At 43.8% G+C, this 14256-nt stretch overlaps 1 protein-coding gene across 6 annotated transcripts in view; it reads left to right on the top strand.

Moving 5' to 3' along the window:
• Nucleotides 1–14256, top strand: part of CD36 (CD36 molecule (CD36 blood group)) — a 79041-nt gene that overhangs the window by 62892 nt on the left and 1893 nt on the right. For all 6 annotated transcript variants that reach the window (XR_014012245.1, XR_014012246.1, XR_014012247.1 and 3 more), the window contains 7 exons: nucleotides 1640–1686; nucleotides 5591–5660; nucleotides 6413–6600; nucleotides 7901–8019; nucleotides 9588–9661; nucleotides 10932–10986; nucleotides 12594–12758. Coding sequence is in view for 1 of the 6 variants with exons in the window: in XM_081210736.1 (XP_081066862.1) it covers nucleotides 1640–1686; nucleotides 5591–5660; nucleotides 6413–6600; nucleotides 7901–8019; nucleotides 9588–9661; nucleotides 10932–10986; nucleotides 12594–12758 (718 nt within the window). In the remaining 5 variants the exon portion in view is untranslated. The remainder of the gene's footprint in view (nucleotides 1–1639; nucleotides 1687–5590; nucleotides 5661–6412; nucleotides 6601–7900; nucleotides 8020–9587; nucleotides 9662–10931; nucleotides 10987–12593; nucleotides 12759–14256) is intronic.

Consider the following 14256-nt stretch of genomic DNA (forward strand, 5'->3'; position numbering starts at 1 on the left):
CGCAAGATATTGTCGTCTTGCGAAGCAAGCCCATAGGGAATTCGTTTTGCGAAGGACCTCCAAAACGGAAAACCCTTTTGTCTAGCGGGTTTTCCGCCTTGCGAGGCATTCGTCTTGCGGGGCACCACTGTATGTTCTGTTGGCTTTATGAGCAGATACAGGGCCAAGATGATTGTCAGTGGGTCCATATGCCTCCCTGCCTTGAAGCTATGGAGGAGAATGAAACTTGCTACCACCAAGGTTCTGGTGCAAAAATTAACTTTAAGGGGATCACTTCTTCTCAGCATAGGCTACCTCACAAGATGGTTTTAAATAAAAAATCAAATGTCCTATGTACACGTTCCTGAGTTCTTTCTTTGGAGGGAGGGATACAGATGAGATTTTAATTTTAAAATCTCTGCACTGGTTTGGGCAGTTCTGTTTTGTTAAATGTTTCACTTAGGCTGGTTTCACAGTTCTTGAAAGAGCAAGTAGCGTAGAGGGCAATGGGGAAATAATCGCCTTGAAGTGGCTTCCCTCACTAACAAGTAAGATGTAAACACAGCCTCCAAATGATAAGGGTCTGGCAGTGAGGATGCATATGTGCCTTCTTGCGAGTAGGCCATAGAATCCTAGAACTGTAGAGTTGGAAGGGACCAACCCCCTGCAATAATAAATTATATTATATATATTTAGGGAAGCTTTTAATGTTTAATATACTATTGTATTTTAATATTCTATTGGAAGCCATTCAGAGTGGCTGGGAAAACCCAGTGAGATGGGCGGGGTATAAATAATAAATTATATTCTCCCAGTACGTTTCCGAGCACAATTCAAAGTGTTGGTGCTGACCTTTAAAGCCCTAAACGGCCTCGGCCCAGTATACCTGAAGGAGCGTCTCCACCTCCATCGTTCAGCCCGGAAACTGAGGTCCAGCGCCGAGGGCCTTCTGGTGGTTCCCTCATTGCGAGAAGTAAAGCTACAGGGAACCAGGCAGAGGGCCTTCTCGGTGGTGGCGCCCGCCCTGTGGAACGCCCTTCCAGCAGATGTCAAAGCAATAAACAACTACCTGACATTCAGAAGACATCTTAAGGCAGCCCTGTTCAGGGAAGTTTTTAACGTGTGATATTTTACTGTATTTTTGGTTTTTATGGAAGCCACCCAGAGTGGCTGGGGAGGCCCAGCCAGATGGGCGGGGTATAAATAAATTATTATTATTATTATTATTATTATTATTATTATTATTATTATTATATAATATATATTATTTTATGTGCAGAAATCTTTTGTCTAATGTGGAGCTCGAACCCACAACCCTGAGATTAAGCATCTCATGCTCTACTGACTGAGCTATCCAACATGCACGACTCCTTTCCATTTAGCTGTGCCTAAAGCATGACACGGGTTGTCCATGCTTGACATGGCTGACACCTGCCAGTGTAAGCCAGGCTTGTGAATCCTGTAGCAGCCCTAGACTCTGGGTTAGGAAACTGCATAATTGAATCCGGCCTTGGATTGCGTCAGAGAATCCTTCTAGAAAGAAGGCACTGTGGCATGAATCTGACTCCTATATTAATATAGAAAAATGTGTAGCAAAATGGATCTTTCTTTGAAGTTCTGTCACCTCACCTGCACCATCCCCCCTTTTTTTCTTTTAAAGCACCCTTTCATACTGGGCCGGAGGTTGTGCTATGATCAACGGCACAGGTAAGTAAGTGTGGGTGGGTGTAAACTACTGATATTTAGGACCAATTTCTTACTAAAAATCTTGAGCCAGAGGGATAAGAGCACAAGTGTTCTGCGTTGTCAGTACACTTAATGGTTCTTCGATATGGATCTGTCTCAGGTTGCCACCAAGCACATTCCTACATGTCATGCACCTTGCAAAGACAGACTCTGTCCTGCAAATGCATTGTCATATCCATGGGGTTATTTGTGGGCTGCACTGAGGATCTCTGTAGATAGAAGGTGGAGCAGCAGATCTGCCTGTTCTCACAGTGCTGTGCATGACAAACTGATGCTCCACACCCTGAAGAGGTTTGCTTGAAAATAAGGCCATGGGCAGGACGGACGGACACAGGAGCACTCTTCTACAACTTTGGATTTAGAGGCACAAAAAATAGTGCTGGTAGGGCCTTCCCCTGGTGACCAATTCGAGTGCATTGATGAGCACAGAAAACAAACAACTGTATCAGAAGGGTTTTTTAATTTGTATTCTGCACTGCTGTTTGCATTGTGTTTTTGGTGGAAACTACACACACATAAAAAATGCTGTGAAAATGCTTTATTTTTATGACGTTTATGACGTTTTAAAAATACACTGAATCTTGCACAGCTCCCTGTCGCCTTCTAGTGTCACATTTGTCTATTGTTCATTACAGCACCTTTAAAATGTTTTATTTGCAGCTGTGTAGCTGAGTCCCTAATGTGCTATGGCCTGCCCTGAGACTCGCTGGTGCAGGGCAAGTAGGAAAAATCTAACAAATAATATTAAGTAGTACACAAGGCCTGGGGTGAAAGCTTTGAAAGGTCCTCCTGGGCAGGAGCCACTCTGCCAAGAGAATCATTACCTTGCTTGAGCTTGTCTCTTCCTCCCTGTTTTGGCTGCTGCTGTTCGCCTATTACGTGCGGAAATGCACTGCGAACACGGGAGGTTGTTGACGTTTGTACCTTAGATGCCTGGTGATGCCTCTTATCCCACATGCCTCACCTCTAGGATGTCTTCTTGGCGGGGGAGAGGGATAGAGAAAAATGGAGCGACAAGACAACTAAAAGCGGACAAGTGCTAATAAACAAACTTTGTGAGATTTTATTGCACAACATCTCTTGGGAGCTCCTGTGTGCTGTGTTTGTCCTTCAGCCAGATGCACTGGCTGTGAGTTCCCTGCAGGCCATGGAAGCCTGTGGGAAATGAAGGAGTGTGTGTTTGTTATTAGTTCAGTGGCGTAGCGTGGGTTGTCAGCACCCGGGGCAAGGCAAGTAATTTGCGCCCCCTAACCCGTGGATTTTAGCACGCGAGTGCGAGCGTGCCCCCCCAGATGTTGCGCCCGGTGCGGCCGGCCCCCCTGCACCCCCCACACTACGCCACTGTATTAGTCAATGGAGACAGTGCTCCTTATGCCATGGGGCTGGCAGCCATAGCTCTGCTGTGAAATCAGAGAGAATATTCAGATTTAGATGTGATCAAAAAAAGCTGGTGCTACCTCTGCAGCTCATTTATTTCAACAGTCACAAACAGGAACACTTCTTACCCTTGGAATTGGTTCAGAGTACTTCTGACCTAGAGAATGGTAATTGTTCTTACTGTTGGCACCAATTATGAGTTGTTAATGCTCCAGTCAAACAAGTACCCACAAGTCTAGTTCAATGAGGTAGTAAAGTCCCATTCACTTATAGGAATGAGTCATCTAGGAATGCTTATGAAATTTCTACTTGGCTGAACTCCCCCTATTTGGGGTTTCTAAATTACCAGCCTTAGTTCTTGGATTGGCACCAATAAATTAACCTAGCATTATCAGGTGACATCAGTTTTCTTATTCTACTGTAGATTGTTTTGCTGTAGGTGCATGTTGGGTCATGATAGCCTTTCCTCCAATTTTGTCGGTGTACATTTGATTTCCCTCCAGGAGGTTGCGAGTTCTCTTACCACAGGTCTTTTTAGTTCCTATCCTGTGACTATTTAAGTGCAGGCCCAGGCCTCACACTTTCCCCTCAAATAAAATGCCAGTAAAAGACACAAGAGTTGAAGTCAGGCCATAATTGTAGTGACTACAGATGAAGAGACTTGGGATAGGCAATGGGTAACCATTTATTTCTGACCCACCTGTCAGAAATGACATCAGGGTCAACCCAATAGCAGGAATTCCTATGACTTACATCAAACAGAGGGATCCCCACAAGGATCGCTGCTGAGGCCCAAAGACCCTGTCAGGGCATATGGACAGAAGCAACTCCTTCACTGATCCCTTTAACAGGATACCCTATATTTTTTTGGGGGGGGAGCGAGGGTACAACCCCTCCTCCAACCAGGACTAAGGTTACCCAGTGCCTAAACTGCCAAAGTTGTGATGATTGCTATGAGGTAGGCAAAACCTCCAGGCCATAGCCAATTCGCCTGATAGACAAATTCCTACCTGGCCCCGCTAATATGGCACCACCCATAGCAAGGCCAATTCATTAAGTGAAATACGAAATTAATGGAGTGGGTGGGTGGGTTGATCTGACGTAGAAGAGCTGGGTGTCGGGGGCTGTTTAAATCCCCTGGGAGAGGACCTGAGGGAAGTCTGATTGTTCCTTCAGGCCCTCAGGATTTGCAGACCAAAGCTTGGTATTTTTAATCAGCTGGTGAGAAAAACAGTGACAACATACCTCTGCACTCCTTTCACCATTTTGTCATTTGGAGTTTTGAACAATAGCTCAGTGCCATACGCAAAAGCAGGCTGGTCAGCATTTTGAGAGTAAGCACTGCAGTTTTGCTGGGATGTGTGTTCATATTTAAACAAGAGGTAGATGTGGTAACCTTCAGATGTTGTGGATCACAACCTCCATCATCCCCAGCCAGCATGGCCAATAGCCAGGGATGATGGGAGTTGTGGTCCACAATATCTGGAGAGCACAAACTCATTTAAATTACAGTGGTGCCTCGCAAGACGAAATTAATCCGTTCCGCGAGTCTCTTCGTCTAGCGGTTTTTTTGTCTTGCGAAGCAACCCTATTAGCGGCTTAGCGGATTAGCGCTATTAGCGGTTTAGCGGCTATTAAAGGGTTAGCGGCTATTAAAGGCTTAACAGATTAGCGGCTAAAAGGCTATTAGCGGCTTAGCGGCTTAGAAAAAGGGGGGGAGCAAAAAAAAATCGGAACACTCGCAAGACGTTTTCGTCTTGCAAAGCAAGCCCATGGGGAAAATCGTCTTGCGAAGCAGCTCAAAAACGGAAAACCCTTTCGTCTAGCGGGTTTTCCGTCTTGCGAGGCATTCGTCTTGCGGGGCACCACTGTATTAAAAAGATCCTACCTATGTGGACAGAATGTATCTTGTCTACTTTTTATGATCCATGTCTCCAGTCATTGGATGTCTCCCCTCCTGCCCTCCCCCCAAGGCAGTGAAGTAGAAAAATAAGAAAATATCTGTCACCCCTAATCATTACAATAACATGCGAACTGGTCTGTTCATTATCCTGTTTCCCTGATATCTGGGATAGCTGAGAGGTGGAATCAGCCTCACTTGCTAGTCAACAAGATGTGGGTGGTGTTTGTTTAAATCCAAGGAATGATTTCTTCTTTGCCATGGACTCTGTGTAACCTTAGATGACTTTCTGTATCTTGGCTTCAGGTCAACCAATGGGTGGTTTCCAAATTAACTCAGACAGTATTTTTAAAAGTACCATTAAAAACTTCAGATCTTGCACTCTAATGTTAAAAGCCTTGGGAAGATGTCAGATGTATGTTTTTCTTGCCTTCCTCTGAAATGTCTGTCTGCAGTGTCTCTTAATCCAGTTGCGAAAATTGGCCAGATGAGATAGATGAACACAAGTGAACTGGCAGCTGAGTTTTGCACTTACATGTGTGTTGTGCAGACCTGAGCGCAATATGATATTTCTCATTTTATTTGTAGATGGGGCTTCCTTTCCCCCTTTTGTCCAAAAGACTGCAAGACTTGATCTATTTTCTTCTGATATTTGCAGGTAAAGAGCATCATAAAGTCCTTTTCTATACTTGACTTAGGAAGGATATAATGATTAAAAGTTTGTTTTTGTTTTTTATATAAAAAAAACTGGCTTATAGTCAGCTTGGGGTAACACTGAAGAGAACCAACATTGATCTGGCAAAGCTTCTGCATTGTTTGGGCCAAATTTGGGCATCATATGAGAGATCAATGACCAAATTCTTCCACATTTTTTTAAGTTAAAGGCAGGCACAGAATGCCCCAAATCACACAACTACAGTGCTATTTGCCAATAGAAACCGTCCCCCAAAGTTACTATTTAGCCATATGGAAAACTAGTGTGTTAACTCCTCTGGTGCCATTCTTTTCACCAGTTATTTTTTATGGCAGCCCATCAAATTTTTGGTCCCATTGTATCAAAAACTGCTGTGAGGTAGTACTACTGAAGCAATATTTCTTCAGGCCTTCCCAGGAGGAAAATCATCCATAAGGGTTGCAAATTTAAATTAGCTCTTCAAATGTGTTCAGGCTTGTTTTGGTCACCTCATGCATTTGGAGAGGTGTTGAAAACACATTGAAAGTAATGGGCACAGCTTGAAAATAATGGGCAGGTTGAAATCTCTGGCTCGTACTTTAATTTTGCAGATAGCCACCAAATGTATGGGAAGTGTATGGATAGCAGATTAGGATAATAGAAATTATGAAATTACAGGTGCCTGTATGTTTGCTCCTAAATTAAGACGCTACCTTCCTGTCCCACTTCATATCCAGATCCATCTACAGCAACTTTGACAGTGAACAGACTGTGAAGGACATCCCACTCTATCGCTTCATCGTCCCTCCAGGTGCTTTTGCATCTCCTCTTGTCAATCCTGACAACATCTGCTTCTGCACAGAGAAAGAGATATCCCAGAATTGCACATTAGCTGGGGCACTGGACATCAGTTCTTGCAAACAAGGTATCTGCCTGCAATTTGAGATGAGCAAGCTACTGGAGTGGTTAATATAAAGATTTGGAGGTCTGGACAATATGAACTTGGGAAGTGGTCCTGCCATAGGCTGTGCCCTCTGTTGTCCAACTAACAGCTCTTTGGTGAGAACGGAGGCACCAGGGGCAAGGCTCTGTATTGGGTCCAAATTATGTTACTTGCACTGAGTTCTCACTGATTTCATTGGCGCTTAAGTCATGTCTTAAGTTGTCCCATTAGATTCAAAAGGGAACCAACAGCCCTTTCTCTATAGCAATACTGCTGAAATGGAGTTGATCTATTAAGAGTAAATCTATTAAGGGCTGCATCTGAACTCACTTGCGAGGGCACGTTGTGATTGAGGCTTTATAATGTAAAGCTGAGTAAAATTCAACAATGGGGTAAATTGAAAAAAGAGAACTGAAACACTTGTGAGAGTTTTGTTTTTATCATTTAAAATGCAACAGATTTCATTCACTGTACACAAACTTTTAATACTTAAAATGTACACACATTCATACATCTACATATAGGTGTGTACATGTGTACACGGAGCAGAATTCCACATTGTAAAAGTTTTGCTTGCATATACAACAACCTGTACAACATTACTCATAAGAATTGCAGGTGTGCCTGGACTCCCACTGGAGAAAAGGTGAGATGAAATAATTTGCAAAATCTTTCTTTTTTTTTGATGTTAGGCCATGTTAGCATCCTGAGCTTTACTGGCACTACACATTCAAAACTTATATCTGATCGTGTGGTGGGGGCAAAACAGACCTCAATTGCGGTTGAATGTCAAAGGTTTATTAGCTGTGGTTGCATCATTTTTTTTACAGTATAAATTAATGTACATCTAAATTGTCACTGTTACGCAATGCAATGTCTTGGGCGATTTAAGTAGAGATGTCATTATACTTGCCTCAAATGTTAGCACTGTGAGTCCAAAATCCTTTTCCAACTCAGTTTTTAAAAATGAGAATAACTCAAGGACTTCTGCCTTTTCTTTCCTCACTACCTGCATACCTTTGAGCCCCTTCCACCTCTTACCCAATTAACCTGACCACTGTTGGCACTCTGGCAGCTGCAAGCATGAAGAAAATGGCCTTCAGTTCCATTCTGAGCCCCTGGCATGCTGCTGCATAGGGTCTGTTTGGTGGTGGCCCCTGGAACAGATGTAGTTTTCCCCATATAGGCTGAGTAGCATGGTTTTTAGCATGCTAGGCGCTAGAAAGAGAAGGGCTTACTGCCATGGGATTGTACTGATGTTTTTTCTCCTCTTCCTCCACAGGAAAACCTGTATATGTCACACTCCCCCACTTCCTCTATGCAAGTGAAGAAATTGCTCAAGGTGTTGAAGGCTTGCACCCAAATCCACCTGAGCATATGACCTTTTTGGATGTAGAGCCAGTAAGTAATCGCACTGTACCCTTTCGCTCTCTCTCCCTCCCTAAGTGCCTCAGTTCTGTCATTTAGAAAAACTAGGATTTGGCTTGCAGTAGAGCTCAGACTGATATCCTTTACATGCATAACTTAAACATAACTTAAATGTAGCCCCACAAAGGGGGTGAGGTGGGATCTCAGCATCTTCTGTCTTGTCACACAGGATCTTGGCACCAGCGCTCTGGTGCAGTAGCAGCCTGTAACTTATGGATACTGCATGTGATCTTGGGGATTAACTTTTGGGGTTCGTGAAAGAGTGGCCAGAGTGTTTGCCTCAGGAAAAGCTCCCTGAGGGACCTGTTGTTGCCAGATGTTTCTGAAGCTGGGCAGGGCCTAGTTTGCTTCAACCATGTGAGACAAGGGAGAATTATTCTCCACTCTTGGCAGAGGTCTCCCCTGCCTCCCCTGCCCCATTTCTTGATATCAAAGAACACAGGAACCTGCTTTAGACCAAGTGAGACATCTAGCTCAGTCCTGACTATGCCGCCTGTGTGCAGCTCTCCGTGGTTTCAGGTGCGGAATATTTCAAGCCCTAACTGGCAGTGCCAGAGATTGGACCTGCACACAAAGTCCTTCCCATATTGAACAAAAGCCTGATACAAATCTTAAAGGGAAATGTCTTAAAATTGGCTGCCATCACTTTAGGGCCGAATTTTGCACTGTGAGCTCCTGCACACCTCCTCTTGTGTGGGGCGGGCAAGCCCATGTCCTGCAAGCTGGACCAGGCATGGCAGCCCTCCTCTCTGTCACAGCACTTCCAGGCCAGCAATGCAGATGGGATGGGGGGTTCACTGCCTGTGTTGCCCCACCCAGCACCGCACAGGGGCATTGGGTGGGGGGAGCAAGTGAGTGCAGGTTTGGGAGCATTTAGCCCTGGGAGGTTTGAATATAACCCTCAGGTCAAACAAGGACCTAGCTACTTTGATGTAACTCATGTGGAAACATGATAAATGGCCTCTGTTCAAGGTGTTGCAGCTAGGACTTCACTCTTCCCAAAAGAAAAAGTGGACTGAAACACAACCCTCCTTCAAAATTCTTCATGGCTCTTCTCCAGATTTTTGCAATGTCTTGCCGAGTATTGTCTACAGAAATGCATATACGACAATTAAGTCTACGTATCAATGCATATATTGCCAAAAGCATCTTAAGGACGCATTATAGTTGGGGAAATTGCATACAAACATGTATATTAGGAGAAATTTGCACATAAATGCTGACAAACATTCATGAGAGTTTCAAAATGCTGTGGAAATGTGAAAAACCAGAACTAAGACTGGAAAAATGAGCAACTAGGGAAATCTGAAATTGCAGTGGTGCTGTGATTGCCAATGTCTAGTTGCAGCTAAAGTAACAAGATAAATCATGTAACTTTGGTCATTTCCTGTTCAGCTACTCTTATAATAGGAAATGCTCTAATTTTGGATCCAAATAAAAACATGTTACTGTATTTTAATGCAGCTAATCACTAGCCTTCCCCGCCCCCTCAGCATCAATTGTTCATGGCACTTCATATTTATTTGTGTTGTGTTTTTAAGACCACAGGGTTTACACTGCAGTTTGCCAAAAGACTGCAAATCAATTTGTTGGTGAGGCCTTCTACAAAAATTACGTAAGTTGCTGTTTTAATTGAATTAAAAAGTAGCGCATGTGCTTCTCTGTAAATTCTCAGTGTTGGGTTTGTAAGTCCCTCTGCATACTTGAACCTGATCATTTCCAGGGTTGGACAGTTTGTTCCTCAACATGTTATGGATACAGTAGAAATTATCACTCATTGTATGTCTGGACAGTTAATTCCAATATGTAGCGTTACATAACTGGACCCAACTCTATCCCAGGTCCCCTGCAATCTAAGGTAGAGTTTAGGTGATAAGGAAAAAGACAGAAGTTTCCTGGTACTTCGCTCCTTTCTGAAGAATACACAGTATTCAAGTCAATATTATTGGCTTGAATAGGAATGGAGAGAAATCAGATAGAGTTTTCAGTTAAAGCCAGACTTGCTGAAGTTGCACTTTCTGAAGCAATACACAAACCAAAGCACGTCCATCCTGTGATGGCAGCAGGGGCTGGTGAGAGTTGGAGTCCAGCAACATCTGCAGGGCACCCAATTGGCTCCTGCTGCTTTAGATTTTCTATTGAAGATGGAACTTCGGAAAGAACTTCTATTCCTGCTTAACGCAACATCATTTTGAGGAAAACCAAAGGAAAGGATCACATGTGCTCTGGACACCTGTAGCTTCCCACCAGACATGCTGAAGTGAAATTGTGAGAGAACCTTTTTTTAGTTTTAACTTGGTGAAAAATGTGAGGAAATTTGTGACAAGTCATATAGTTCTTTTCTTCCATGCTACCTTGAAGAATATTCAGGTCTATCCTTAGGACAGCACACAATAGTGACAATATTGTCTAAAATGCAATAGGAAATACATCTCATTCTCTTTAGCCGTCCATACTGGGCTGGTTCCAATGATCATAGCTATATATGCATGCAAATAATTTAATAATTTGGTTTATTAGAGAGATGAGTGAGTCTTTTGCCTGGTGACAGGACCTTCGCAGCACAATCAATCAAACCAAGAAACCTCTGGAACCATAGCCTCCTCTTCTGTCCAAAGCAGGGAACTATGGTACCAGCCTCAGACACTAAGGTTTGAGTTTTTAAGGTTTGATGGCTCACACTGTGAAAAGGGTATGTGTGTGGGCTTTTAATTATTATTTAAGACTGCTTCATAAGATGTGATCATCTGAACATATGTATGTATGTAGTTCTTTTTAGGTTTATTCCTGTTGAACATGCAAAAACTGCTGCATAAATGCTATTCTGACTTACGGATCTTTGTCCCTTTTTTCATTCTAATATATTTTCATATGTTTTATTTCAGCGTCCTAAAAAAGATCAAGTTGCCATTTCTCTTTCCTATTTTGTGGCTGAATGAGGTAAATTCTGTTTGTTGTTCTTCTCTGTTGCTCTTCATTAGTTATATAAGTACTGTTGTAACTAGCTATTCCTACCCCTTTAAAAATGTTGGCCAAGATTTGAAGACTTCCTTTCTATCACAGTTAATCTATATATTATGCTTGTCCTACTTCTTTAGTGTTGACGAGTTCCATGGGTGCAGCAGTGGTGGAATTTAGTTTTTAATATTTGAGGTAATTTGCAGCTGAGGCACTGGTGACAGCAAATCCACCTGCTCCCCATCAGATCTCCAGAGGAGCAGCAGCTGCTCCCAAGGACACTCTCCTGTGTTTCTCTCTCTCTGGGGCCTCACTCAGAGTAAAGCCTCTTCCCAAAATTCTTTCTACTGTGTTTTCTGCAATATGGCTGGATAGATGGACAAATAAGTCTTCAAGTGTCGCCTTGGGCCACTTTTCTGTTGCTTCCCAAATGGAAGATGTGCCTTGCAAACTTCACTGCATGAGAAATGCCTAAAGCAGGCATGGCCAAACATGGCCCTCCAGATGTTGTTGGACTACAACTCCCATTATCCCTAGCTAACAGGACCAGTGGTCAGGGATGATGGGAATTGTAGTCCCACAACATCTGAAGGGCCAAGTTTGGCCATGCCTGGCCTGAAGTCATCCTGGCTCCATTAACCCTCTCCAATCCAACCTGCCGCATCCCAACACCATTGGGTGAACTGAAGTGGCACAATCTTGGATGGTGTCCCTTCCCTTCAGGGGCTCATCTTTTTTGAATGCTTTGTGTTGTAACCAGCTACCCTATTAGAGATGTTTACCACAGCCTTCTCCTCTGTGTTTGGCTACACCAGCTGTCTTGTCTGCCTGCCTGTCTTATCTATCTGGTCCCCTTCAGAAATTACTGAATGACATGATCCTTAACCCTTGGCCATACTAGCTGAAAGTCCCAAAAGCACCTGAAGGCCAACACTGCTGTAGAGCACCTGGGTTCCCAGGGTGTGGCCATCACTTTGTTGACTAAGCAGGTGTGAGTCTGGGTCATTGCCCAGATGGGAGACCTCCTGGAACCCACATTCCCAAAGGAATAACTTCAATCAAGAAGATAGAAGACATTTATCTTGCACTGCACTATGTGCAGCATGTGTTGGTAAAACATTTTGAACAATGTATGGATAACCACTTAAGTCTCTTCTTGCACCGGTGGTGTCATCCTGGGTGGGGAATCTCGAACACATGAGTCTGTATAGGCCCACTGAGCCTCCCCAGTTGTCCTGCAATGCTGTATTCACTGAGCCAAACCCACCTGCCCTACATGATGCCAGGTGTGGGGCAGGTAAAAGCCTGATGGCCACGAGCAGGTTTGCAGGCCTTAGGTAGCACTTTGAAAGGGGCTTCTGAAGATGTGACAATCAGCTGGTTGTTGTTCCTCCCCCTCCTTTCACCATTCCATTTATTATTATTTTTATGCAGTGGAATTGGGTGTAATCAGGGATGTAAGCAGGTTCCTTTTCATAGATCCAAGATGGAAATAACTTGACATTGCAGTTTCCACATGTTGGGAGGAAACTGCTTGTGGACTTCTGTGTGGAATAATGTTGCTCTTGGTCTCTCTCTTCTTCCTCCAGACGGCCATTATTGATGATAAGAAAGCTGAGTTTTTCCGAGAGAAAGTGACCAATAAGATCAAGCTTCTGCATCTGTTGGAAGCGGTGCTCATCATTGCCGGCAGCGTGATGTTCCTTGGATTCCTCGTCTCGTTCTTAGTATGCCGAGCGCAGAAATCAAAATAAGTAAGGAAACAGGACTCTGGCAGGATTTCCTTTGATGATTATTTCTGAGATTCTTTGGCTGAAATAATACCAGCAATTGGGCACCCACGGTTCTGTGTATATGAGACCATTTTGCACATGTCGAAGGCAAGGCTTGGAAAAAGATGTATTGATTTTTATCAAGCAAATCTATACCTTGGTTGAACATTAAATGTGCTGCTACTCTGATTCTAGACACTGGGTGGTATATCCAATGAAACTGTACTGTCAATAGCAGATAGCTTTTTAGAAGGGTTGTACATAGATGGTGCTCAGAAATGAAACTTCCAGTGGCCTCTTGGGCTCCCAATATCCTTATGCAGTGGCTTAAGGCTTAGTGTGTGTCTTCACACAATCCTCTTAAATTTCAGCTTTAAATAAGCATACATTTAAAAACATAATGCAAGAAATACATTTTTTACCCATGAATCCAAATTTGCTGCAGTTTTCCAGTGAGTTTACATTAATGGGAAGCTGGAAAACTGACGCAAATTCAGATTTGCTGGTAAAAATCACAAGTTTTGCCTCCAGATGGTTGCTTCCAAACCTACCCCTCTCTTGCCCTCATCACTCCCTTCGGGAAATCCATATAGACCAGCCTTGGTCCCTAGGAGTTGTTGGACTACAACTTCTATCATTCATAGCCAGAATGGCCAGTGATGTAGTCAACAACATCTGGGGACCCGAGGTTGAGAAAGGCATTAATATAGATAGTAGTAGCTGGTCCTGGAGCACTGCTTTCCTGACCTCCCATCCACTGGGCTTGAGGCAGCAGTGAGCTTGGCATGGTGGAGGGGCACCAGTTGGAGCACCAGATCCACGACTGCATTTGCACTGTGCCAGCCTTGCCACTCCCCCTCCTGGTAAGCCACAGCAATGACAGTGATGGGAAGTCGGGCAAGCAGTGTTGCCCCATCAACCACTACCAACAGCCACTGACTCCAGCTCCTGATATATGTGGGGCGGACCATCTCCAGTGCTCCAGGCTTTGGCCTATAAGAAGTGTTGACATTCATAGTTCTGTCGCTGAATTTTCACATCATGCTAAGTCATGGTTTACTGTTAATACGCAGATCACTTCTGCTATGCTTCCCCCTAGCAGCTAGTGGAAGCAAACCCACCCCCACCCCCTGGCTTAGTGTTACATCTGACCTGGGGACTGGGGTGCCAAATGACCCATGCATGGCAAGCCAAGAACAAATATTGGCTTCAGATCACAATTCCCAATTCAGATGTAATGCTTAGTCAAGAATTGTTGTCTTCGCTCTTGCTTTTTATCGGGGAAGAGTGATGTGGGAGAGATCTGCATATTCATAGGAAAACATTTACTATGACGCAAGAATCCAGCCATTGTCCTCTCCCCAAAAGTCAGAAACATACTTAACAGAGTTTGCCTATGGAATGAAGGTCCTGTGCAATACAAGTTTCAAAAAATTACAGAAAGGTTACTCCTTTCCCCAAGGAATGTTGCTTTTCACAT

This window comes from Podarcis bocagei (assembly GCF_964188305.1).
Source record: "Podarcis bocagei genome assembly, chromosome: 10".
Taxonomy (NCBI): Eukaryota; Metazoa; Chordata; class Lepidosauria; order Squamata; family Lacertidae; genus Podarcis; species Podarcis bocagei.